The sequence below is a fragment of the Perognathus longimembris genome, chromosome 11 (assembly GCF_023159225.1).
Source record: "Perognathus longimembris pacificus isolate PPM17 chromosome 11, ASM2315922v1, whole genome shotgun sequence".
NCBI lineage: Eukaryota > Metazoa > Chordata > Mammalia > Rodentia > Heteromyidae > Perognathus > Perognathus longimembris.
The window spans coordinates 41,463,748-41,489,186 of NC_063171.1; the positions used below are offsets into that span (position 1 = coordinate 41,463,748).

At 47.5% G+C, this 25,439-nt stretch overlaps 1 protein-coding gene across 1 annotated transcript in view; it reads right to left on the reverse strand.

Annotated features, from left to right (window-relative positions):
- Positions 1-152: 152 nt before the first annotated feature.
- The window catches only part of Ints3 (integrator complex subunit 3), a 45,755-nt gene continuing 20,468 nt past the window's right edge, over positions 153-25,439 (reverse strand). Inside the window, exons 7-30 of the mRNA XM_048357789.1 lie at positions 23,706-23,850; positions 23,184-23,313; positions 21,404-21,501; positions 18,896-19,087; positions 17,893-17,980; positions 17,352-17,431; positions 16,830-16,921; positions 16,154-16,260; positions 14,171-14,290; positions 13,718-13,847; positions 13,235-13,289; positions 12,896-12,999; positions 12,418-12,462; positions 12,099-12,218; positions 6,340-6,493; positions 4,750-4,818; positions 3,971-4,046; positions 3,469-3,582; positions 3,163-3,211; positions 1,988-2,155; positions 1,622-1,722; positions 1,373-1,445; positions 1,028-1,184; positions 153-929 (exon numbers count right to left, since the gene is read on the reverse strand). Of these exons, the coding sequence (XP_048213746.1) occupies positions 852-929; positions 1,028-1,184; positions 1,373-1,445; positions 1,622-1,722; positions 1,988-2,155; positions 3,163-3,211; positions 3,469-3,582; positions 3,971-4,046; positions 4,750-4,818; positions 6,340-6,493; positions 12,099-12,218; positions 12,418-12,462; positions 12,896-12,999; positions 13,235-13,289; positions 13,718-13,847; positions 14,171-14,290; positions 16,154-16,260; positions 16,830-16,921; positions 17,352-17,431; positions 17,893-17,980; positions 18,896-19,087; positions 21,404-21,501; positions 23,184-23,313; positions 23,706-23,850 (2,545 nt within the window). The 3' untranslated portion in view covers positions 153-851. The remainder of the gene's footprint in view (positions 930-1,027; positions 1,185-1,372; positions 1,446-1,621; positions 1,723-1,987; positions 2,156-3,162; positions 3,212-3,468; positions 3,583-3,970; positions 4,047-4,749; positions 4,819-6,339; positions 6,494-12,098; positions 12,219-12,417; positions 12,463-12,895; positions 13,000-13,234; positions 13,290-13,717; positions 13,848-14,170; positions 14,291-16,153; positions 16,261-16,829; positions 16,922-17,351; positions 17,432-17,892; positions 17,981-18,895; positions 19,088-21,403; positions 21,502-23,183; positions 23,314-23,705; positions 23,851-25,439) is intronic.

Sequence of the window (25,439 nt, forward strand, 5' to 3'; positions counted from 1 at the left end):
TGAACGGAGAGGGTGGCAGGTCAGCCTCCAGCTTCCACCTCCCATGGTAGGGGGAGGATTCCCGGGGGACAAAGCCAAGTCCCTCCAGCTCTAACAGAGGAGGGGAGTTAAATCAGACCATTTGTACACAGGATGACAGAGTAAACAGAAACTTGCACAAAAGAGCTTCTGGCTTGTTTTACTATCATTTAAAAACAACTTTTAAAATCCGATTATCTCTGCCAACGGGAAAAGAAAAAAAGCAAAACCAAAACCAAGGAAATGGGAACATTGGACAGTTCTGAGGAACTTGCCTCTGAGACTCCCCTGAGCTTGGGACAACCCAAGAGTCTCAGAGACACAGCACATAGGACTTGGGACATAGGTCAGCCAGATTGCTGCCACCTGCACAGATGGGCACTGACGGCATCAAGGTAGATGCCCAACTCACACGGGTGTGATGGTGACTACCTGACAGCAGAAGGGACAACAGCCACGCTGAGCATCTGCTCCCGTCCAGCTCTGCCCATAAGCCACTGGGTTATTTCCCTTCTCTCTGGAGATTGGAGAAGGGGCTAAGGGAGGAGCAAAGGGCTGAAGACTTCCACTGTGGTCTGGTTGTGCACAGCCCCTGGTTCTCCCAAGGGCCCAAATATCGGTGGGAGCAGCAGTGTGGGGCCCGTGGGGCCCGGAGGCCCCGGGGCAGGAGAGGCAGGGCGGGCTTTGCATGGCAGCTTTCAGGCTGGATCACAGGAAGTCCGACTTTCCCCTGGTGAGGAGAGCTGGGGTTTCCCCTGCATCTCCCCAGCCCTGTAACCCTGGGGTTCACCAGGTAGAAGAGAGTCCAACTGGGGCAGGACAGGAACAGGACCTCAGTCACTGTCAGAGCCCACTGCAGAGGATCCTTTTCGTTTCCGCTTGGTGGGCTTTGGTTTTGTGTCTTCTTCCTCCTGGGAGATATGGGTAGGGTGGTTACTAGTGCTGGGTGGCCATGGCTTCCCCTTCCCCCACACCCGCAGCTCCTCCAGGGCACTGGGTGTGGGCTCACCGAGGCACTGCTGGAGCCTGATTCTTCTTCAGCATTGGGGGGCTGAGTGGCATTCTTCCGACTCCGAGGGCTGGACAGCGCTGCCTTTCGCCGGCTCTTGGGTGGCTTAGTAGAGGAGTCCTCGTACTCCTCTGCCAGGGAGAAGAGATCGCTGAACCTAAAGGAAAGAACAGACAGCGTGAGCCCGGGCCACCTCCTGTCCTCTTTTCTCTCAGGTCACCCTGTTTGTCTTCAATCCCTGGGTCTTGCTAGCCATTAAGCTTACTGTCCCCAGCAAGCCTCTTCTCCCCCAGCTCCTCTCCACCCCCGATCCCTTCCCAAGGCTGAACAGGGAGGAAGCCTCACTTCATCTTGTGGGCTTCATCACAGCTCGCCTGGACATGCTGCAGCGCCTGGAGGATTGGGGTCTGGCTGAAAACTAGGCAGAGAAGAAAGGAAGAGTAGGAATAACCATTAGACATCTGGGGCTCACTAAATGGCACCGAAGGTTTTCTCCCAGAGGTTTAGATTCTGGTTCTGGGTGTCTGCCCTGCTCTGCCCGGCCCCAGGGGACCTGAGCCAGGGCAGCACACGATAGCCAGAGGGGGCACATACAGTTCTGCTTGGTGTTGGTCAGGTTGAGCCGCAGGTTGTCCAAGTGCTCCAAGATCTGTTCCAGAGTAAGCTGGGCCAACTTGCTGCTAGAGCTCCTTAGGCTGTAATGGCAGTCATGACCGTGTGTGAGCCGTGGAAGGCTTTGGGAGGTGCAGGCGCCCTCCACCCACCAGGATCACTCCTTAGGGCAGAAGGCTTGGGTGGGATGGGGGAGGTTTGCCGCTATGTGGCACTAGGAAGGGAGAGCAGGGCCCACAGTGGTCCTGCATGCCACGTTTCTTCGCACCACTAGATGTCACCCACAAACCAAGCTAGGACAGCCTGGGCACTCCATGGGGGGCAGGGGATGCAGGGAGAGCACCACACCTCTGCCTCTTGCGAGGGAGGCTGTTGTTCTTGATGAGCAGGGACTTGATGTGCTCTGCCAGCAGCTCGTCATGCTTCATGCACCAGTGCCGCAGGATGCTGGTGGTGAACTGGTCATCGGGATGGCAGGGCCGGCTCAGCACCATCTTCACCATTTCCTCACTGGGCCTGTGGGTGAGAAGGGTGCTGGCCTTGGCAACAGTTGGATGGCTCCCCCTTACTCATTTCCCAAATCTCTGCTTCCCTGCCTAGCCCCACCCCAGCTCCCCTGTGGCTTCCTTCTCTCACATCCCCCTCCTGGTTCTTTTGGGGCCAGGGAATGCCTGGTTTCATCCTCTGCAGAAAGCAGGAGATAAGAAGTGAGAATCTCCCATCCTGTGGTAGGAGAAGCGCACGTGTATGTCGAGAAGGAAGCCCAGAGCAAATCCTCCAACTTCCCCAGGAACCACCAGGAGAGGGCCTGGTGGCCAGCGCACATGCAGTGTGTGGACGGTCCCCACCCTGGCCCCGCGGGAGCTGCGGGCCAGCCTGATGTCTAGTTGGAGGGAAGGGAAGGAGAGCAAATGGAAAGCTATGGTTCTCTTATGGCCCTCAAAACTTCCCACTTCCTCCAGGGTGCTATACTGTTTCTAGTGTCTCTGACAAAGTAAAAGGCAGAAGGACAAGAAGGTAGCAAAGTAACAACACGCAGCTGCTGCCACCTATGTTGCTAGTATGTCTGATGGAAGAGGCAGCTCTGCCCTCTCTTCCTGTGCGCCCTGTCCCTGGCCGGCAGTGCACGGGTCCAGCTGCCTCTGCTCTGTGTGGGATGAGGACAGGGCGACCCCTTTACTCTGATCCTCTCTCCCTTTGGATGAGCCTGTGGTGGTGTGAGGAGCAGGAGGGGGGGAGGGGCAGGAGGCACCAGGATTAGAATTGCTGTGGCAGCAGGAAACAGGGATGTCCGGTCCCCACCTCCCCACCTCTGAGGGCAGCTCCTGGTGGGCAGGGGGGTAAAGTCAGAGGAAGCCTGGATCCCAGGGGAATTGCTTATTTGTAAGGCATGCCAGGGCGGAATAGCAGATGTCAATGATAGGAAAAAACAGGGCAAAAGGAGCAGAACAGGAGCCCTTTGAATGAAAAGTGTCTCTTGGGATGCTGGAATGGGGGCCACAGAGCACTAGGATGGAACTTACTTCTCTCTTCGGAGCTGAAGTAGCAGGCAGGAGAGGGCTTCCGGATGCTCTGTGGGGAAAGAGGACAGGCTGTTCAGGAGAGTATATCATTCCAGGAAGGAATTTGGGCACTCCTCCCATCTCCAACAGCCAATGGAAGAGCAAGTATCAACTGATCGAGATTCAGCAAGAATCCACCTGAGCCCCCACTCAGCTCACAGTGGGCCTTCTGGGCTCCCTAAAGAGCACAGGGACTGGGGACTAGGGCTCTGGACCTTCCCAGATGGTGTGTCCTCTCCCACATACCCGGCACTCAGCCCCACTCACCCTTGTATTTGAGATGCTGCAGGATGGGGATTATGGTCTCCAGGGGGATATTGTGGGCCAGGAAGAGTTGCCAGGCACAGTACTGTTCAAAGGTTTCCCAGTCCAGGCTCTGGACTAGAAGATACAGGGAAGAAACTTCTGTCTCTCACACATACACACATGTATACAGACATGCATGCGGCTAATCTACTGGTTAACAGCACCCCAAGTCAGGATGGTACAGGAGTAGTTGCCCTACACCTAGATCCTTTCCCTTCAACAGGACAGATTTCTATAGTTTTTAAGGGCTTTCTACCAACCCTGAGGCCGGAGGACTAGGCTAAGCCTTTCCTTTCTACACAGCAAGAAGCAAACCCAGACCAAGACCACATAGCAGGCCGGGATGCCATTCTTCCCCTTAACTTTCCAGCCCCAGAACCACTTCCCTATACTTGGAAGAAAAATGCAAGGCCTGTGCAAGGCCTGTGCCCTGTCCCAGGTATCTGAAGAACTGGTCCCTTACTGAGTATGTTGAGGACTGAGTCTTTTCGAAACATGACCAGGTTCCCCATCATCACGTGGCAGACGAGCTCCTGGAGCTATGAGGAAGAAGGAAAAGACAGATCCATTAGCTCTAGCAGAGGTATAGAAAGCAGCAAAAGCTCAGTCTCAGGGATGAAGGGGACTGGTAAAATACCAATAGGCCTGAGTGGGAACCACAAGCTTATTTGGGACAAAAATATTATCTACATCCTGATAGTGGGAGAAAGGACAACTTCTCCACTTGTCCTTACAGTCTGAGTCTAAAGAGAAGAGGAGAATGCTGGGAAACTGGGTTCTGGACTTAGGTGGAGGCAGAGAAAGGTCAAGGAAGGCAGACTCTTAGTGACAAGTTTCTGTTTTGTGAATGGAACTGAGTGGACAAGACCAAGCCCAAGACATCCAAGCAATGCTACAATCTCTTAGGGTCCTCTGCAGGGTAGAAAGGTCAAGTAAAAATGGCCCAACTGTTTTCATTCTGAGTCAAGAAAAAAGCCAGTTGAGCGCTTACAACAAACAAACAACAACAACAACAAAAAACATCCAACACCTCCCTTCCTCAAATCTTTCCCTGTGGAAACAAGAAGTTCCACAAGGAATATGGAGTACGGGAAACCTGAGGCAACCTAGGCCTCATGCCAGCCTGCCTCCCTTGGGCTCCACTCCTCATACCTAGCATGCATGGCCTACAGTGTACTCAGCTGACCGGAAGGAAGAGTGCCTGCAGAACGTAGGTTCTTGTCTGCAGGCCTCAATGTTCACCTGTGCAGAGTCAATAACAGCTACGATCATGTTCAGCAGCTCCCCACTCCTCAAGGTTTCATCTGGAAACTAGAAAAAAAGAAAATGAACTAAGGCAGGAATTCAAGGTGGACTTCTCATAACCCACCTCCGAGCTAGGAGTCTGGCTGGGGCAGTCAGACATGAATCCTAACAGGGATTGTATAGGATGGTTGGTTCTTTGTGGAAGAGGCAATAACACAAATATCTATAACCCTAACAGCACAGAAATGTAACCATCTAGGCTCTCAGCCATATGGAAGGTGAGAGAGCACATGACAGAGGTGAGAAGTGTGGGGTAGGCAGGTCCCCATTTGGAGAGGGAGCAAGCAGGGAGGGAGGCACCCTGGGGCAGCCCTCCTACCCTTCTTCCCTCCTGGCTTGCCTGAGATCACACTACTTCCTCTCATGTTCACCAAGCCTTGAGTCCTCATTTACCTCTTCTTGGGAACTATTGAGAGGAGGAAGAGCTGATACCTCTTCGTGTGTGTGTGTGTGTGTGTTTGCCAGTCCTGGGCCTTGAACTCAGGGTCTGAGCACTGAGCACTGTCATTGGCTTCTTTTTGCTCAAGGCTAGCACTCTGCCCACTTGAGCGACAGCGCCACTTCTGGCCATTTTCTATATATGTGGTGCTGGGGAAATTAACCCAGGGCTTCATGTGTACGAGGCAAGCACTCCTGCCACTAGGCCATATTCCCAGCCCCCCTGATACCTCTTCTTTATCCCATTTCTGAGAGAAGACTTGCAGTGAAGCAAGGGAAAGAAAAGTAAGCTTCTGCTACAGTCAGTGGTATCTGGGAACTACAAGAGGATCTATGGGCGAGCTGCTTCCAGACTGCTGGAGGGCTTGGGAGAAATGAACAAGGAACTGGCTTGAGGGAACTGTCTGGGTCCAGATGATGGGGCCAAACCCAAGCAGTTCAGCTAAGGTTTAGAACTAGAGTTAAACTGAAGGATAAGACTTCTTTCTGTGAGCTTCAGAAGATTTTTAAACTTTAACAAAGAGGTGGAGTTGGGCACTAACGACTCACACCTGTAATCCTAACTACGCACGAGGCTGAAATGTAAGGATCAATCTTAGAAGCCAGTCTAGGCAGAAAAACCTGAGACTCTTATGGCCAATTAACTAGCAAAAAGCCAGTAGTCAAGGTGTGGTTCAGGTGGCCAGGTGCCAATTGTAAGCAAAAAAGCTTAGTGTGAGCTATGTGCTGGTGGCTCATGCCCATAATCCCAGCTACTCAGGGGGGCTGAGATCTGGAGACCTCAATTTGATGCCAGCCAGGGCAGGAAAGCCTGTGAGGCTCTTATTTCCAATTAACCACCAGAAAATAAGAAGTGGCACTGTCTCAAAGTGGTAAAATGTTAGCCTTGAGCAAAAGAGCTCAGGGACAGTGCCTAGGCCCTGAGTTCAAGCCTCAGGACACATACACACACAGAGAGCTGAGTGGTGAAGAGCAAACAGCTGAGGTCAGGGAGGGCTGTGTGTCCCACTCTGGAGGTATGTCGCCTGGGAACCCCCGGAACTTCTGCCACCCCTTCCCTCAGCACAGATACACAATGACAGCACTGACCTCTGTGTAGATGGAAGGTGTGAGGTGGCACAGCAGCCGCACATCATCCTCCTGGCAGGCCTTCATGTCCATCATGAGGCAAGTGTGCAGATCACCTAGCTGAGTGGCCTGGGCAAATGACTCGTAGAGGTTCATCTTCCCTGCGGCGGCTTTGCTGCAAGACCAGCTAGATGTAAGCCAACAATCTGACCCCAACACAAGAGCTGGAGACTTGTTGAAGCGGATCTCTGCTCTGAACCATCTACCTCATCTGCAGGCCCTGGGCTCGCCTGGCTCACATCTCTCCTGCCTTCCTAAGGGCTTGACGACTGAGGGCAGGAGGCACTCCTCCTTCTTCCCCTGCCTCTCTAGGGTGCTAGACAGGGCTCCCACCACCAGCCAGAAGCTACTGACTGCTGACAGCGAAGCACAGGCTTGAGAAAGGCTTTCTTGCTTAGTATCTGGGATCAGGCCATGAGGGCAGAAGCATAGTCAAGCCTTGAACTGGCTTAGTTGCTTAAATATAAGAACAAAACCATCTAACTCAGAAGAAAACATAGGAGCATCTTCCTGACATCAAAAGCACAAGTGATAAGAGGAAAAATGTGACTTCATGAAAATGGAACACTTTTGTGGGTTTTATTTTCGCAGTACTGGGGTTGAACTCAGAGCCTCCTGCTTGCTAGGCCCTCTGCTTGCTACCACATGAACCATACTTTTGGCCTTATGAAGGTCTTTGTTTTTGTCTTTTTGTGTGTGCCAGTCTTGAGGCTTGAACTCAGGTCCTGGGTGCTCTCATTGAGGCTTTTTTTTTGTTTTGTTTTGTTTTTTGGCCAGTCGTGGGCCTTGGACTCAGGGCTTGAGCACTGTCCCTGGCTTCTTCCCGCTCAAGGCTAGCACTCTGCCACTTGAGCCACAGCGCCGCTTCTGGCCGTTTTCTGTATATGTGGTGCTGGGGAATCGAACCTAGGGCCTCGTGTATCCGAGGCAGGCACTCTTGCCACTAGGCTATATCCCCAGCCCTCATTGAGGCTTTTTTGCTCAAGGCTACTGCTCTACTATTTAAGCTACAGATCCACTTCTAGCCTTTTGGTGTTTAATTGGAGACAAGAGTCCCATGTACCTTCTAGCCTGGGCAGGGTTCCAACCACAAGCCTTAGATCTCAGCCTCCTGAGTAGCTAGGATTACAGGCATGAGCAACCAGTGCCTGGCTTTTCTTTTCTTTTTTAATTAAATATTCACATTGGGGCTTGAACTCAGGACCTACAGCTGTCCCTTGGCTTTTTCCCCTCAAGGTTTGGGCCACACTGCCATTTCTGGCTATTTGCTGACTTACCAGCAATAAAAGTCTCCCTGATTTGTCTAGGTGGGCTGACTTGCAACTTGGATCCTGAGATCTCAGCCTCCTGAGTAGCTATGATTACAGGCACAAGCCAATTGGCACCTAGCTGGTTTTGTTTTTTGGAGGTAAGATTTTCCTATGTAGCCTACGCTGACCCTAAACTCATGATCCTCTTGCCTCCACTTCATAGATGCTCAGGTTAAAGGCATACACCACCACTTTTTTCTGGACAGTCCTGGGGCTTGATTGAGTTCAGGGCCTGGGCACTATCCCTGAGCTCTTTTGCTCAAGGTTAGTACTCTATCATTTTGAGCCACAGCTCCACTTCTACTTTTTGAATGGTTAATTGGAGATAAGAGTCTCATAGAGGCTGGAAATGTGGCTTAACAGCAGAGTGCTTGCCTACCATGCATGAAGCCCTGGGTTCGATTCTTCAGCACCACATGAACAGAAAAGGCCAGAAGTGGTGCTGTGGCTCAAGAGGTAGAGTGCTAGCCTTGAGCAAAAAGAAGCCAGGGACAGTGCTCAGGCCCTGAGTTCAAGCCCCAGGACTGGCAAAAACAAAAACAAAGCCTGCCTGGGCAGGAAAATCTATGAGACTTTTTGTTGTTGTTTTTGCCAGTTCTGGGGCTTGGACTCAGGGCCTGAGCACTGTCCCTGGCTTCTTTTGCTCAAGGCTAGCAACTCCTCCACTTGAGCCACAGCACCACTTCTGGCCTTTTCTGTTTATGTGGTGCTGAGGAATTGAACCCAGGGCTTCATATATATGAGACGAGCACATTACCAATAGGCCATCTTCCCAGGCCCCAAGCAGGCTTTGAACCAGGATAGTTGAACTGTGATCCTCATATCTCAGCCTCCTGATTAGCTAGGACAACAGGTGTGAGCCACTGGTGCCTAGCCCACTTTTACGTTTTAAAGGGTGACACAGGGCTGGGGATATAGCCTAGTGGCAAGAGTGCCTGCCTCGGATACACGAGGCCCTAGGTTCGATTCCCCAGCACCACATATACAGAAAACGGTCAGAAGCGGCGCTGTGGCTCAAGTGGCAGAGTGCTAGCCTTGAGCGGGAAGAAGCCAGGGACAGTGCTCAGGCCCTGAGTCCAAGGCCCAGAACTGGCCAAAAAAAAAAAGGGTGACACAATCAAAAGAGTGAAAAGGCTAGGTGTGGTGGCTCATGTCTGCAATTCTAGCACTCAGGAAGCTGAGGCAGGAAGATCTTGAGTTTGAGGTCATTCTGGGTTACACAGAGAAATTTTGCCTCTTCCCAGCCCATACTAGTATACAGTGGGTAATCCCAGGACATGGGAGGGTGTGGCAGAAGGATCATTTGAGCCCAGAAGTTCTAGTTTTAGTTCAGCATGGACAACATAGGGAGACCTTGTCTTTAAAAACAAAAAGTAAAAGGGATAGACATTAACAAATGTTAGGGACCAAGTAAAGAAATCTGATCTTTTACTGGGAATGGTGAACAAGGAGGTCACAGTTTAAAGCTAGCCTGGACAAAAAAAGTTAGAGAGACCCTATATTAGCTCAAAAAACAAGCCAGATGGCTGGCATGGTGGCTCACATCTGTAATTCCAGCTCCTAAAGAGGCAGAAATTAGGACAATTGTAGTTTGACATAGTAAGACTCCATCTCAAGCAATGAGCTGGGTGTACTGGCCCATGTCTGTCATCACAGTTACTCAGAAGGGCTCAGGTGGGAGAATCTCAGTCTAAGACCAGTCCTGGAGAAAACTATGAGACCCTATCTGAAAAATAACTAAAGCAAAAAACAAGTAGAGGTGTGGCTTCAGTGGCAGAGCACCTGCCTAGCAAGCATGAAGCCTGAGTTCAAACCCCAAACAATACTCAAGAACACCAGTAATCCTAGTTAGGCAGAAGGTGGAGGTAGGATCATTGCTTGAGGCTAACCCCAGACAAAAAGCATGTGACCCTATCTGAAAAATAACAAAAGGAAAAGGGCTGACATGTACCTCAAGCAGTAGATGCTTGTCTACCACTTGCAGTAGTAGGCCCTGCATTCACACCCCAGTACTGACAACAACAAAAAAGGAAATGTAAACTCTTATACATTCCTGGTAGGACCGTAAAACAGTTGCAGCGCCTTTGGAAAAGTTTGGCAGGAAAATCTTCCAATGTAAAAAGAGAGTTAATTATATATGACCCTGGCTGGGAATGTGGCTTAGTGTTTGAGTGCTTGCCTAACAGGTATGAAGCACTAGGTTCAACTCCTCAGTACCACAAAAACAGAAAAATCCAGAAATGGCATTGTGGCTCAAGTGGTACAGTGCTTGTCTTGGGCAAAAGAAAAGCAGCTCAGGGACAGTGTTCAGGCCCTAAGTTCAAGCCCCAGGACTGGCAAAAAGGAAGGGGAAAAAATCTATACCTGTATCAATATCTCTGTCTATATGACCCATCAGACTAAGCTGCTGTTTGTTGTCTTGTCCTGCTGATACATGCCCAAGATACTGAGAATCAAATGATCTCACTAAAATGTTTATAGAACTCTTTACACAAACATTTACAGAAGCTCCATTTACAATAGGCAAAGAGTAGAAACAACTTAAACATCCATCAACAAACAAAATTGACTAAAAAAATGTGGTATATCTTTATATCGATTATTCAGCCATAAAAAGGATTGAAAAATGGATACATGTTACATGGTCTTTGAAAATATACTAAGTGAAAAGAGTGAGTCACAAAAGACCACATGTTTGGGCGGGGAATGTGGTTTAGTGGTAGAGTGCTTGCCTCAGTACCAAATAAACAGAAAAAGCCAGAAGTGGCACTGTGGCTCAAAAGGTAGAATGCTAGCCTTGAGCAAAAAAGAAGTTCAGGGACAGTGCTCAGGCCCTGAGTTCAAGGCCCAGGACTGGCAATAAATAAATAAATAAATAACCGACCACGTATTCTATGACTCCATTTACATAAAATATTCAGAGTAGTGTTTTCTATAAATCAATAGAGACAGGATGCCATTCAGGGGTTTCCAGAGCATGGGTAAAGGGGAGAATGAAAAAGTGACTGATTCTGAGTATGGGGCTTCCTATGTGGGGCAATGAAGTGTTTTAAATCCAACAGCAGGGCTGGGGATATAGCCTAGTGGCAAGAGTGTCTGCCTCGGATACACGAGGCCCTAGGTTCGATTCCCCAGCACCACATATACAGAAAACGGCCAGAAGCGGCGCTGTGGCTCAAGTGGCAGAGTGCTAGCCTTGAGCGGGAAGAAGCCAGGGACAGTGCTCAGGCCCTGAGTCCAAGGCCCAGGACTGGCCAAAAAAAAAAAAAAAATCCAACAGCATAGGCTGGGAAGGTGGCTTAGTGGTAGAGAGCTTGCCTAGCACGCATGAAGCCTTGGCTTCAATTCCTCAGCACCGCATAAACAGAAAAAGCCAGAAGTGGTGCTGTGACTCAAGAGGTAGACTGCTAGCCTTGAGCAAATTGAAGCCAGGGACAGTGCTCAGGCCCGGAGTTCCCAAGCCCCAGGACTGGCAAAAAACAAAACAAACCAACAACAACAACAAAATCCAACAGCAGTGTCTGGGAAAAAGAGAAGACAAAAAAATGACAGACGGATGATTCTGATCAAGATGCACTGTGTATACAAATGGACCATGTTAAAAATAAAGCAGACAGAAGTGGTATTGTATTACTTTGTGTATATACTTAACCCCACTAAACTGTATACTCTAATAAAAGGGTCAATTTTATGGTATGTGATATTATATCTCATAAAGCTATTTAAAAAAAATAGGGTAGCCAGGCACAAGTGTCTCACGCCTGTAATTCTAACTACTCAGGAGGCTGAGATCTGAAGATCGAGGTTCAAAGCCAACCACAGCATGAAAGTCTGTGAGACTCTTATCTCCAATTAACCACCAGAAAACTGGAAGTGGCGCTGTGGCTCAAAGTGGTAGAGTACTAGCTTTGAGCTAAAGAGCTCAGTGACAGTGCCCAGGCCCAGAGTTCAAGCCCCATGACCGACAAAAATGAAAAAAACTAAACAAAATAAAAACAGGTGAGCGCAGGAGGCTCATGCCTGTAATCATAGCTACTCAGGAAGTTGAGATCAGCCCAGGCAGACAAATCTGACACTCTTATCTCCAATTAACCACAACAAACAAACAAACACATTATCTCGGCCTTGGTGTCTCACCTCAGGCTCAAAGCAATGGATCCGGTTGACCCCACTCAAACTGTGAGCCAAAATAAACTTTCTCTCTTTTAAGTTGTTCTTCTCAGGTATTTGTTAGAGCAATGAAAAAACTAAGATAGCATGTATGAGTTTAATTCCAACATCAAAACGAAACACCAAACAATATATAGACTGGGCTGGTGTTGACAGCAAGGATGGGGATGACGTACTGGAGACAAGCGAGCTCTCTAGCATATGCCCTGGCACCTTGTGAAATACATAGATGATACCCACCTGGCCCGCAGGTAGTAGAGCAAGTGATAGCCAATTTTGGGCTGCTTTTGATATAGCTCAGAGAGAAGGTCCAGAAGCAAAGAAAAGCTGCTGTTGTCTTCCTGCATCTGGCACAGGTTCCTGCAGGTGGGCGGGAGGAGAGGCATTACTGAGGGCCAGCTCTCCTACAGAGTTTCTGGGGCAGCAAGGACTGTCTCTCCATTGTGTATCTTGTCCCTCTCCTCCCTGCACAGGGAGCCCCGTGAGACAGGACAGGGTCATATGTGTGCTGTTAAGAAGGACAGAGGGAAGAGCAGACTCTTTTTAGCTGGGTGCTTACCTAAATATTAGGTAGAGAGGCTTCCCTACAGACTCCTCCAAGGACCTACGAGAGAGGGTTACATGTGAGCTCCCATGTGAGGGGAGGGTGGCTGCAGGCACCTAGCCTGCTTCTTTCCTACCCAAAAGGCAAACTTTCTGCTTCCTAGCAGCTTGATCACAATGTGAGGTTGTTACCTTCATGGGAGGTTAGACTCTCACTCTTTAGGGTGAGTCCAGACCAGGGTCCAAACCCATTTGAAGCAGCAAAGATTAGGACTACTGAGCTAGCAGCAGAGCTGGAAACAGAACTGAGATGCTAATCTATCTAACAGTCCACTTTGGATACAAAAGGCAAAAATAACCCTCATTACAATGCCAGAATCAGACCATCATCAATAGATTGTTTTTTTCAAGTCCACAGCAAGGTGCTTCTCAGACTTGGGCTATAAGAGCATTCTGACTCCTGAGGCCCGGGGGTCAGGGAAGATGAGCCTTACTCCTCAGTGACCTCTTCGGGAAGCACCTCCCCTCGGAAGTGGGCCTTGAAGAGCTCCTGTAGACAGGAAGCAAGGACAGACAGCTGCTCCGAGTCAAAGTCTTCCTGGTAGTGAGACAAGGGTGAGGAGGGGATATCAAGACCTAGACCAGAGCCTTCCAGCCCCTCCCCTAGAGGCTCTGAGTTCACCTTCTGCCACCTCTTGAATTAGCAAACTCCCCAACCCCCATCAGAGAAGACATCTAGGGAGGGAAAGGAATGAGATTTCCCATTTGCATGGGGAGCTCTAAGTTGGACAGGCTGGGCTGCTTCCTCCCTAAGGGACGGGGTTCCTCCTCACCTCCAGGACCTGGTCCACAATTTCCTGCATGACCTCACACTGGGCCTCCGTATCACTGCAGTACACAAGTGAGAGGAAATCCCAGGGACATAAATGATAGCAGAGGGCAGGACATACATCCACAACAGTGCGCACAAGCACACGCACATGCACATACACAGAGACAAACAAAGGAGCTCTGTGTCAAATCCCAGCTTGGGTGGGGGAGGCTTTGGGGCAGAATCTGCTGCTCTCCGGGCAGGGGCCCAACACAGAGGGAAATCCCCATCCATCCTGCTTCAGTTCTCAGAGGCTCTTATGCAGAGTTTCTGAAGATACAACCTGGAGTGCTCATTCCCCATTATATTTCCCAACTTAAGTTCTGAAGGCATGTATACCCCACATCCCATTGCCCTCAGAGCCCCAACCTCCCACCATGCCCACATGGTGGATGGGAGAACCTGCACTGGGCCTCTTGAGGAGGGGAAGAGAACCCACACATACCTTCCCTTCTGTAGCTGGAGCACTTTGTCCCTTAGAGACTCATCCAGCTGGTCGAGGTAAGGGGTAATATCGACTGGCTCCTCCACAACTGTCTCCTTGATGGGATGGAAGCGAAACTCTCTCTTCTTCCCTGAGGGAGTGATTGAGGAAAGAAGTCATCTTCCCAGATATCAGCAACAGAGAGACTCAAGTGACCATTTGTCCCTTCCCCAGAACCCTCAGTGTGTAGCTGCTCACTCGGTGATAGGAGTACCCGACTGTACATGTCCCAGTTCTTACTCTGGAATGTGTAAGAACTGTTTTTTAATCTGAGTGTTAAGTGCAGTGCCCTGTGCTCTTGAGTCACCTCAGAGGGACAAAGTTGGTATGATAGAAAGCTAGCAGGCAATTTGCTGCTAGAAACTAGTCTTACAGGGCTGCTACAATCAGATTACACCCCACTACCAGTCTTACCTTTGCTATTGAGATCTTCCTCATCATCACTGAAGGCTGCCTCTGCATTGTCATAGCAACTCTCATCTTTATCTGACATATGGTTATCCATTTCCATAGAAACTGGCTCCTCAATTTTGACTTTGGAGTAGAGAGAGAAAGACCTCTAATGAGTCCCTGTGCCCTCCAGTAGGCCCCATGTTTCTGGGAAGGGAAGGCTATAGGGAAGGGGGAGAACATGGAGTCTATGACCTAAATGAAAGACTGATCATGGAAGGACAAACCTCTTTTTTTTTTTTGCCAGTCCTGGGCCTTGGACTCAGGGTCTGAGCACTGTCCCTGGCTTCTTTTTGCTCAAGGCTAGCACTCTGCCACTTAAGCCACAGCACTACTTCTGGCCGTTTTATATATATATATATGGTGCTGGGGAATCGAACCCAGAGCTTCATGTATATGAGGCAAGCACTGTTGCCACTAGGCCATATTCCCAGTCCCAGGACAAACCTCTTGTCCTTGAAACCTGACAGGATTGGCAAGGAGATAGTGCTAGAAATAGAAATAGCACAGGTAATGAATCTATGCTCAGTGAGTAGAATAAGGCCAGGATAGTCTTAGTGCTCCTTTAACTTAAAATCAAGTTGGGATAATGCTTGGCTTTGATTCTCATCCCAAAACAAAGTATGGGAGGGAGAGTAGGGGGTGGTAGTTGAGAATCAGGGGCTTAGCTTAGGGCTAGAGAGATAATGTTAAAGAGAGATAAACATCCATAAAAGCATTCTTTTTACTGAAAAAAGGTTAAGAGAATTATGAGCGCAAAAACAATGAATAGAATGTCAAATAGGAAATAGGGGGCTGGGAATATGGCCTACTGGCAAGAGTGCTTGCTTCGTATACATGAAGCCCTGGGTTCGATTCCTCAGCACCACATATATAGAAAATGGCCAGAAGTGGCGCTGTGGCTCAAGTGGCAGAGTGCTAGCCTTGAGCAAAAAGAAGCCAGGGACAGTGCTCAGACCCTGAGTCCAAGGCCCAGGACTGGCACCAATAAATAAATAAACAAAAAGAATTTTAAAAAATAGGAAATAGGATTAGATGTTTTCTCTCTACTGGGAGAGAGAAAAGTAACAAAAATGAAGTTGGAGAAGGCAAACCTGAGATGGACAGACATATGGAGTAATCAAAGAGAACTTCCAGGGACAATATTCTAAGAAGAACTTGAGTGTACATCTTAGATGTCTCCAGCTTCTTTCCTTCTTCCCTCCCTTCCTCTCTTTTTGTGTTTGTCCTAGGGCTTAATCTCAGGGCCTTGAGCTTTTTTGCTTAAGGTAAGCACTTAACCACTTAAGTCACACACAGTTCCATTTCCAGCTCTTTGGTGTTAATTGGAGGTAAGAGTGTCACAGGAAGCAGGGTGCTGGTAGCTCATGCCTGTAATCCTAGCTTCTCCGGAGGCTGAGATCTGAGGATCATGGTTCAAAGCCAACCCGGGCAGGAAAGTCTGTGAGACTTTTATGTCCAATTAACCACCAGAAAACCAGAAGTGGCACTGTGGCTCAAGTGGTAGAGCTGAAGAGCTCAGGGACCGCACCCAGGCCCAGAGTTCCTATGACCAAGTGAAAAAAAAAAATGTCACAGGTTTTTCTGCCTGTGCTGGCTTCAACCCAGATCCTCAGATCTCAGCTGCTTGAGTAGCTAGGATTATAAACATGAACCACCAGCACTTGGCTTTCTCTTTCTTTCTGTCTCTCTCCTTTACTGTGTGTCAGTACTGGGGTCCTCACACATTTGCTCAGTTTTCTTGCTCAAAGCTGATGCTCAACCACTTGAGGCATACCTCCAGTCCAGTGTTTTGCTGATTAACTAGAGATAGAGTCACACCACCTAGGCTGGCTTTGAATTGGAATCCTCTAATTCTTAGCCTACAGTGTATAATGGGCAGGAGCCACTGACACCTGGCCCCATCTCTCTTCTGATATAGGTGAAAGAGTAGCAGAGCTTCCATACCTTCCACAGGTGGGGAGGGAGAGCTGCAGAACTCAGGAAATTTCTCTCGCAGCATAGCTCGCAGCTCTTTATCCAACTTAGGGTTGTCAAATAGGGGAGCTAAGTGTCTAAAGGGAAACACAAATGAGGTCAGTAACAGAGCTCCTTGTTTCTACTTCAAAATGGAGGTAAAGAAAGTAGTCTAAACCCAATCAGTATACTTGGACAACCCTCCAATCCTTTATAGGGGTGCCTGTAGGACAGAAAAGCACTTGAAACCCTTTTTGTTTTGCTTTTTGCCAGTCCTGGGGCTTGAACTCAGGGCCTGAGCACTGTCCCTGGCTTTTTTTTGCTCAAGGCTAGCACTCTACCAACTGAGCCACAGCGCCACTTCTGGCTTTAGAAAATATATGTAGTGCTGAGGAATCAAACCCAGGGCTTCATGTATACAAGGTGAGCACTGTACCACTAGGCCATATTCCCAGTCTGAAGCCTCTTTTAATATGACAGCAAAAGAGAAATTCCTCTACGAGTCAAGAGCACACACTCCCTATAGGAGGTGAAGCTGTGCTTTTTATATCTGTTAGGGAAAAGGATTGACAGTGGATACATATGGCCTAGATGGAGCTAGACCTAACAATAAGAAGTGGAGAACCGCCTCTCCCCAGCCCCAATCCCCTACACAGATATTCCTTACGCCAAAACCCGTTTCTCCACAATATGGTTGAGGGAGGAAAAGACACCCTGTCGCACATGGCCCTCCAATGGTGGATAGAAGTTGGGAATAATCTGGAAGGGGAAGAAGTAGAAAGAATAAGCATAGGTCATAGTTTTCTGAATATGATCTAAAAAGCTGCTTTGGTGTTGGTCAGGTAACAGTGAGACCTATGGTGAGAGAGAGAACTGTAGTGTTCCGGACCACTCTAGGCTACAAAGTCAGGGCTAGTCAGGACACTTACTGGACCCAGTCCCTCCTCAAGGAGACTAATTTCTACCTTGAGTCATCATCCTGCCCCTGAGAAACCCCATGGAAACAAGGACCAATCCAGCTGCAGACACTGGAGAGGGATACATTCGCTAACTTGGGGGTAGAACGCATGACCACTTCTGCTCCCACAATCAGTGACCACTGGGAAGACCCAGTTGCTGGAAGACGAGTGGAGATCCACCTAACTTTGCTCCTCTGACAATGAAGAGTAAAGAGGGCCATACAACTTACACGACACATGAAGTCCAGGAGTGTGGCAGTGATGGCTGGGTGGGGCTTCATGGAGTGATGCATGACCAGGATGGCTGGCTCTAGAGAACGTAGAAGTAAAGGGCCCACCACATTAGAAAATGTTCATGTCCAAAAATGGATGTCATTGCCTAGAAGTGACTCTGGGGAAGTTATGTGTCTACTGAAAAGATCCAAGAAAATCAACCCCCAAACTGCCCTTCATCTCTTTTCCCTTCTTGTCCCCAGAATTAAGCTTGGAGAAGTGTGATAGGAATAGAGGAAAAGCAAAATGTGGCATACTTTCCCTCTGCCTAGACCCTCCCCACCAAAGGCCCAAGCATAAAGATATGGGAAGGGGGTGGGATGATTGCTTGGCCCTATCAAAACAATTTTCCTTGTAGGTCAAAGGAGAACTGAAATGCTCCCAGATAAGTCACCTCCTCTCCACACCACCTGAGATTTATGACTATTGTTACTAGGACAAGGCACTGGGGTCTAGGGCATGGGGAAAAGGGGTACTGCCTGGTCTCAAGCACATTACCTATGTTCATAATGCTATCCTTATCTGGGCTAAAGAACAGCCAATCGTAAAACAAAGCCAGCTTGGCATTGGAGGCAGCAACATTTGACTGGAAAAAAAAGAGGTTAAAAAAAGGGTTATTTCATCAACCAGCTCCCTTTTTCAGATGCCCAGGACAGATTCCAGGGCTCAACAATCTGTGTTATCTCAATAAGTTTACATAGCTGTCTTCCCGACCATGGAGATGGGGACTGGCCTGGGTTCTTCACACATCTAGCAGCGCACGTCTCTAATTCCCATAGAGAACACTCAGGAGTCCACGGGTCATCCTGAATTGAGGCAACACTCGCCTACTCTGACTCAAGACTAGGTGAGTGTTGTCATTTAAGGCTGCCCTTCCCAGGTACATTCCTGAGGAGGAGAATGCCTAGGAAGAGCCTGTTCTCATACTGATTGGCACATTCCAAGGACCCAGGCAGACAGGGGAGACAAGATGGATAATCTCCCACCAGGTAAAGAGAGGAAAACAAACATAGGGAAGGAAATGGGTCCTTTTTGGATTCACTATCCTTGCTGAGTACATAAAGCTGATGCCAAAGGCATGGAAGTGAGGGTCTAAAAAATGCAAGCCCTATCCCAGCACCCAGGAGGTTGCAGCAGGGAGACTGCAAGTTTGAGGCCAGTCTAGGTTCCATGGCATGACCCTGTCTCAAGAACAAAACAACAGAATACAAACCCCAAATAAGGAACAGTTCAGAGGAAAAACTAGGCGCTAACAGGAAAAAGGAATGATTCAGAAATCTAAACTTCTGAGAATTGACAATAAAAAGGTAGACGAACCTATTCAATCCTAACCAAGATAAAAAAATAGGATTAAAGTTCTAGAGACACAAAAGGAGTAATTCGGGGGACCACAATGAAGGGCCCTTAGGGTTCAGCTGTACCTGCAGAGTCAGTAAGGAACAGTATGGGAGAGGCATCCTTGGCCACTCAATATCCTCTACCCCGTGCCCCAACTGCTTACTGTGCATGTTGTCAGGAGCCAACCAATGATGGCCCATCGCGGCAAGATATCTGAACTTAGTACTTCATTAGAAGGGTGGACTACTCCACAGATGTAGCGAATGAGGTCACAGCGCAGAGACTGACTGTCTGGGGTTGACAGGTACTGGCGCTGGAACCAATCTTGGTATCGTTTTTGTTGACCAAATCGTACCTACAGGAGGGAGAAATTGAAAAAGAAATTTTCAAAGGACAATGGAATTCCTGAGTAGAAGAATGGATCATGCCCATAACCCTAGCTATTCAGGTGGCTGAAATCTAAGAGATCTGAGATTCTCAGTATGAAGCTGGGGCAGGCAACAAATCTGGGAGACTCTTATCTCTAGTACAAGTGAAGAAGAAGAAAAAGAAGAAAGAAAAGAGAAGAAGAAAAGAGGAAGAGAAGGAGGAGAAGAAGAGGAGGAGGAAGAGAAGAAAGATGGAAGAAAAGGAAAAGGAAGAAGGAAGGAGAAGGAAGAAGCAAGGAAGGAGGCAAAGAAGAAAACTAGCATCACAAAACTATAAGCTTGGTCTATTCCTCTATTTTTTTCCCACAACTTACACAGTTTGTACTGTCTTTCAAGTCTCCTCTCCTGTGGGGGGACTTTGACTTAAGACAAACTGCTGAAAAAAATGGCAACCCATCTACACAACACCTTAATAACAATACAATTAAAAGAAAAAAACTGCTGAAAGTCTTTCTAGCTCACCTTTCATGTCAGTGCTACATTCATTTTGCCATCAACTTGATGCCACATTTACTCCTGACTGCTACTATAGTCTGTTTTGACTGACTTCTGTACTAGCCACTGGTTCTCTGGTTATAAACATAATCCTTTCTTGTTTTCTTGAATAATTGGTGAACAGTAAGGAATGTTCTTCAAGAGTAAACCTAAGCCTGTTAACCAGTCCATACTGACCTAGAAAACTGGAAGTAGCACTGTAGCTCAAGTGGTAGAGCATTAGCATTGAGCGGAAGAGCTGTCAGGGCAGCACCCAGGCCAGAGTTCAAGCCCCATGGCTCAAAATAAATAAATATATATTTTTTAACTAACTTGAATCTAAATTCTAACACTTAACTACTGGCTATCACAAAGGATTGCCCAGTTCTCTGGGGTGTCTTAGTAATTTGAAAGCTAGCTAGGGTATTAGTTCTCTTAGTCAGAGAAGCTGCTAAAAACAAGTTTCCTCAATCAGATCTCTGGGAGAGTGGGACCCAGGAAGTTCCACTTGTGTTCTTCAAGCAATTCTACCAAAGTTAAGCCATGTTTGGAAACCATGGCTCTCGTCCTGTCTGCTCATAGTTCTCCAGCAATAACTACTAACAGAATGGATATATTCTCACTTTACTAGCACCCACTCCCCCAATGTGTGGCTTGAACTCAGGACCTGGATGCTGAATCTCTTTGTGCTCAAAGCTAGTGCTCTACCACTTGAGCCACAGTGCCATTTCTGGTTTTTGAGTGGTTAATTGGAGATAAGAGTCTCATTGGGACTTTTCTGCCCAGGCTGGCTTCCAAACAAAATCCTCAGATCTCAGCCTCCTAGGCTGCTAGAATTACAGGCATGAGCCACCAGCACCCAGCTTACTTTACTCGTTTTATATTACAGTTCACACTAGTAAATGTATCATTTCTATGCAACTTGGTATCACTGTTTAAGACAAAACAAAAGCTTAGGGCTGGTAATGTGGCTTAGTGGTAGAGTGCTTGCGCAGCATGCATGAAGCCCTGGGTTTGATTCCTCAGCACCACATAAACTGAAAAAGCCAGAAGTGGCTCTGTGGCTCAAGAGGTAGAGTGCTAGCCTTGAGCAAACAGAAGCCAGAGACAGTGCTTAGGCCCTGAGTCTAAGCCCCAGGACTGGCCAACAAAACAAAACAACAAAACAAACAAAAGAGCTATAATTCAAGCCAAGGGCCAATGACACTTAGGCTAAGAAAGGAGGATCCTAGCTTAAGGCCAGACTAAGAAGAAAAGCTCACAAGACTTTTTAATTCCATAGCTGGGTTCAATGGTGCCACATAGAAGGCTGAGATTGGGAAGATTCCAAATCTAAACCAGCCTGAGCAGAAAAATCCATGAGACACGCTCCTCACAGAGGAAAGGTGGACAAGGCATGTGCTTATGATCCTAGCAACAAAGGGGACCCTAAAGTAGGTGGATTATAGTTTTAGCAGGCACACGCCAGTGTACAAAATGAAACCCTAACTCAAAAATAACAAGTAAAAAGAAGGGCTGGCTTAAGTATACAGAAAAACTGAGTACAGGTTCAAACCCCAGAAAAAAAAAAAAGCTAGAATCCCATCTATCATTTACTCAGCAACGTACCCCCAATCCTCAGCACCAAGTACAATGTTAGAATGATCAGAAGAAAGGAGCCAGCAGTGGGTAAGGGGCATCTATTCATCCATGCATGACACCAGGACTCAATGATAACAGATCTGTCAACAGACAGAAAACCCTCTTGCTGCTCTAATAGGTCAGCTTACCCGGGAAGTCATGAAGAGGAGCTTAGTCTCCATGTCAGGAGTTAGGCGACATGCTAGGAATTTTCGGGATGTTCTTGACTGTAGAAGCTGTAGGATACCTAAACCAAGTGTGAAAGGGAAGAGAAAATGGAGAAGCCTGAGGATCAAATAGGTCTGAAAGGCAGGGAACCTGAGCTAGGTACTGATGGCCAGTGGTTTTGTTCATGGGACAGTTCTAAGACCAGACCAAGGGAGGTCAAGCACAGGTACACACAGAAATTCCAACCACATCCAGCTATACCGATCCCTTCTGCTGGCCTTTCAGAGCCCCACATTCAGATAACTGCAGTTGCAATGGGTGGGAAAACATGAGCAGCCCTAGCCTATCTTACTGTTTCTGAGGGTCTGACTGTCGGATGCTGGGATCAACATTATGTGGCATAACCTCAGTTCTAGAGTCAGAAAGAATCCCAATCTGCTTCTGTCATTTACTAACTGTATAGCCTTGGATAAATTATTTAATCTCTTTGAACTTTAGTTTCTTTATCTGTGAGTATATAAAGTAAAATACCCATCTTTCAGGGTTATTAAATTAGTAATAACATGGGTGCCTAACATAAAGGAGGTACACAGAACAACGTGATACATGATTAAGGTTAACAGTAGAGTATCAGGTAGTAGGTACCAGCACTTTCTTCACTCCCAGATCCTGGATGAGTGTGAGTGTGAGTGTGTGTGTGTTTGTGTGTGTGTTGGGATGAGGAAGGGAACAAAGTTGTAGACTTTTATTTTTTTGCCAGTCTTGGGGCTTGAACTTAGTGCCTGGGTACTGTTTCTGAGCTATTCTGCTCAAGGCTAGTACTCTACCACTTGAGCCACAGTGCCACTTTCAGCTTTTTCTGTGCTTAATTGGAGATAAGAGTGTCACAAACTGGGCTGGGAATAAGGCCTAGTGGCAAGAGTGTTTGCCTCATATACATGAAGCCCTGAGTTTGATTCCTCAGCACCACACATACAGAAAAAGCCGGAAGTGGCACTGTGGCTCAAGTGGTAGAGTGCTAGCCTTAAGCAAAAAGAAGCCAGGGACAGTGCTCAGGCCCTGACTTCAAGCCCCAGGACTGGCCAAACAAAAAAACAAAACAAAACAAAAGAGTGTCACACACTTTCTTGCCCGGGATGGCTTCAAACCACAATCCTCAGATCTCAGCCACACCAGTGCCTGGCTTGTAGAATTATTTTTCAGACCACAGCAGGACCCTGGGAAAGGGACAGAGTAAAACACAGAGATTCTTTCCTTTCCCTAAAGAGGATTTTGGTCAAGTTGGATCCTTAGAAATAAAGGCCAGATTGCTCCCAAAGACAATCTTTTTTTTCCCTCTTTAGGGCTGGGGATTGGAACCAGTGCCTTGGACATTGAGTTATATCCATAGTACAGGGGCACCTCCTCTCCTGATTTGGTTTCATGAGTTGACTGACCACTGAGTCTCTGACAGACTCAGTGAAACTGGAAACTGGTCCTCTGGCACATCTCCTAAGCCAAGAAAATGACAGGAGGGGAAGATTACATTCATTGTCTTTTTTTTTTTCTTACAGGAACTAAAAACAGCCTAGTAGGAGCTGTCTAGAAACCACATAAATTGTTCTGTGGCTCTGTCATTTCCATATCCGCCTAAAGTTGGCAAAGCCTAGCTTGTCCCAAATGTCTTCTGTTAGATGCTCCTTTCCTAATCTCTTCCCTTTCAGTTCATAAAGGACATATATACTGCTACCTCTCAGAGATAGTGTTCTTGTACTTACTTACCTGTGAACTGAGGACTCAAGGCCTGAGGGTTATGGATGATATCTTTCCAAAGCAGTTCAAACTCTGGTATTCTAGCAACATTCTGAAGTAGTCTTACCAGGTCCCGGCCAATCATCAAACATTCCATAAACTTGATGGGATGGGGGTATAAGGAGTGATAGGGAAGGGCAGGAAGAGAATAAAAACATAGATTGTTTACTTTCTGGAGAGAGGACAAAGGAACAACATGTGCTATGGGGGAAGGAAACAGTGATGGAATCAAAGGACGTGCTTCTAGCTGTTCAAGAAAAAGAGCTACAAGGTAAAGGCTGCTACCAAGAATGAGGGGTTACTGGCAAGTGATGAAGCCCTGCTGACTTTCACATTAATTTAGTCCCCTCTCCTCCTAAAATCGTTTCAACCCAATTCAAAGGAGATAAAAATTCTAAAAGAATCAGACTTCCACATCAAGCCCTAGATAGCTTACCCCCAAGCTCCTTCTAACAGGTCTCATTCTCCATTGATTTCCTTCTGCTCCCTTACCCGTTCCCTAAGCAGTGAGATGCAAAAGTCCACTTCTTTCTGCCGCAGGGCCTGGAGCTGGGCCGTCCCGTGGTGGTCAACGATGAGACGGAGGTATGTGTAAACAGCCATGGCAATGAGGATGCTGCTCTTCAGTACCCACTCTCTGCAGGGAGGGAAGATACTGCACTATATTCTGTCTACACCTCTTTACTCTTCCAGTTCATCTATTGGGACTTGGTTCCCATGCCTCAGAAATGTTTGATGATCGGACACTGGGAACAGGTACTTTGGTTTTTTGCTTGCTTGGTCAGCCTACTTACTTTGAACTATCAACTAGCTAAGGGAAGGATAACTTACTGATTTTCTCTAGTACATGCCCAATAAAGACAGGTGACTGAGGGCTCGTACAGGCATGCATCAAGTGGTAGAGCACGTGCTTAGCAAGTACAAGGTCTGGGATTCAATCCCTAGTATCCCGGAGGAAAGTGGGTATCAAATGAATACAATCCCTTCTTTTGTTTTTTTTCTCTTTTTTGTGTGTGGGTCCTGGGGCTTCCTTAGGGCCTTGGCACCGTCCCTAAGCTTTTTTTTTTTTTAAATCAAGGCTAACACTTTACCACTTAAGCCACATCTCCACTTCCAGCTTTTTTTTGGTAGTTAACTGGACATAAAAGAATCTCAGTATTAGCTGGGTACCAGTGGCTCCCGGCTATAACTCTAGCTACTCAGGAGGCTAAGATCTGGAGATCACCATTCAAAGCCAGCTAGGGAAGAAAAGTCCCCAAGAGACTCTTATTTCCAATTAACCACTCAAGCAAAAACAACAACAAAAAACAGAAGTGGGGTTGTGGCTTGAAGTAGCAGAGCACTAGCCTTGAGCAAAGAGCTCAGGGACAGCACCCCAGGCTCTGAGTTCAAGCCCCACAACTGACAAAAAAAGTCTCAGTAATTTCCTACCCAGGTTAACTCTGAACTGTGATCCTTAGATCTCAGCCTCCTCAGTCAGTAGCTAGGGATATAGGCACTCTCAATTACTTACATAGTTTCCAATAAAATAACTATTCGTTGATATGTTCACTCAAATATTTACAGGGTGCCCATAATATGCCAAGCAATGGTCAGGTACCAGGGACAGAAATAGGCTAGAGTTTCTCTCGGTCTGCTATGAGGAAAGGTATGGTAAGTCAGTAGTGAAAGGGTAGTGAAAGGACCTCTGAGGTTTCCCAAGACCCTTTCAGAACCTGGAGTTCTTGGAACACACTGTGCTAGGCCCTTCTCTCAGCCGGGCCATTAGCAGCCTACCCTGCTATAAACCTTTCCCTGGAGCTCTCTCTAGCCACTGACCCCACCCTCAGACAATGAGTCACCTGCCCTAAATCAAAATCTGAAAAAAATGAACTTGATTTTGGATGGCAAAACCCATTTCCCTAGGAGTTTTAGAATTTCCCAGGGGAAAACAGTGCAATAGAATTATTTGTTCCCTGTTGCTTAAAAGAGGTATCTTTACATAGTGGAGAGATTCCTAAAATTCTGATGCTATCTCCAAGTGCCAAATTTGGGGAGCAGTCTCACTCAAGCAAATATCCTCTAATGGCTTTGGCACCCCTGCTGGAAAGCAGGGAACTGGAAGAGGACAGGGAGTTTAATTAATCCAACCAGGCAACATCCTGATTCCGGAAAACTGCTCACGCCACCTAATTAAGGCTCTGGCCTTTTCCTTTCACAAAATAAAAACACTAGCCGAGGACACTG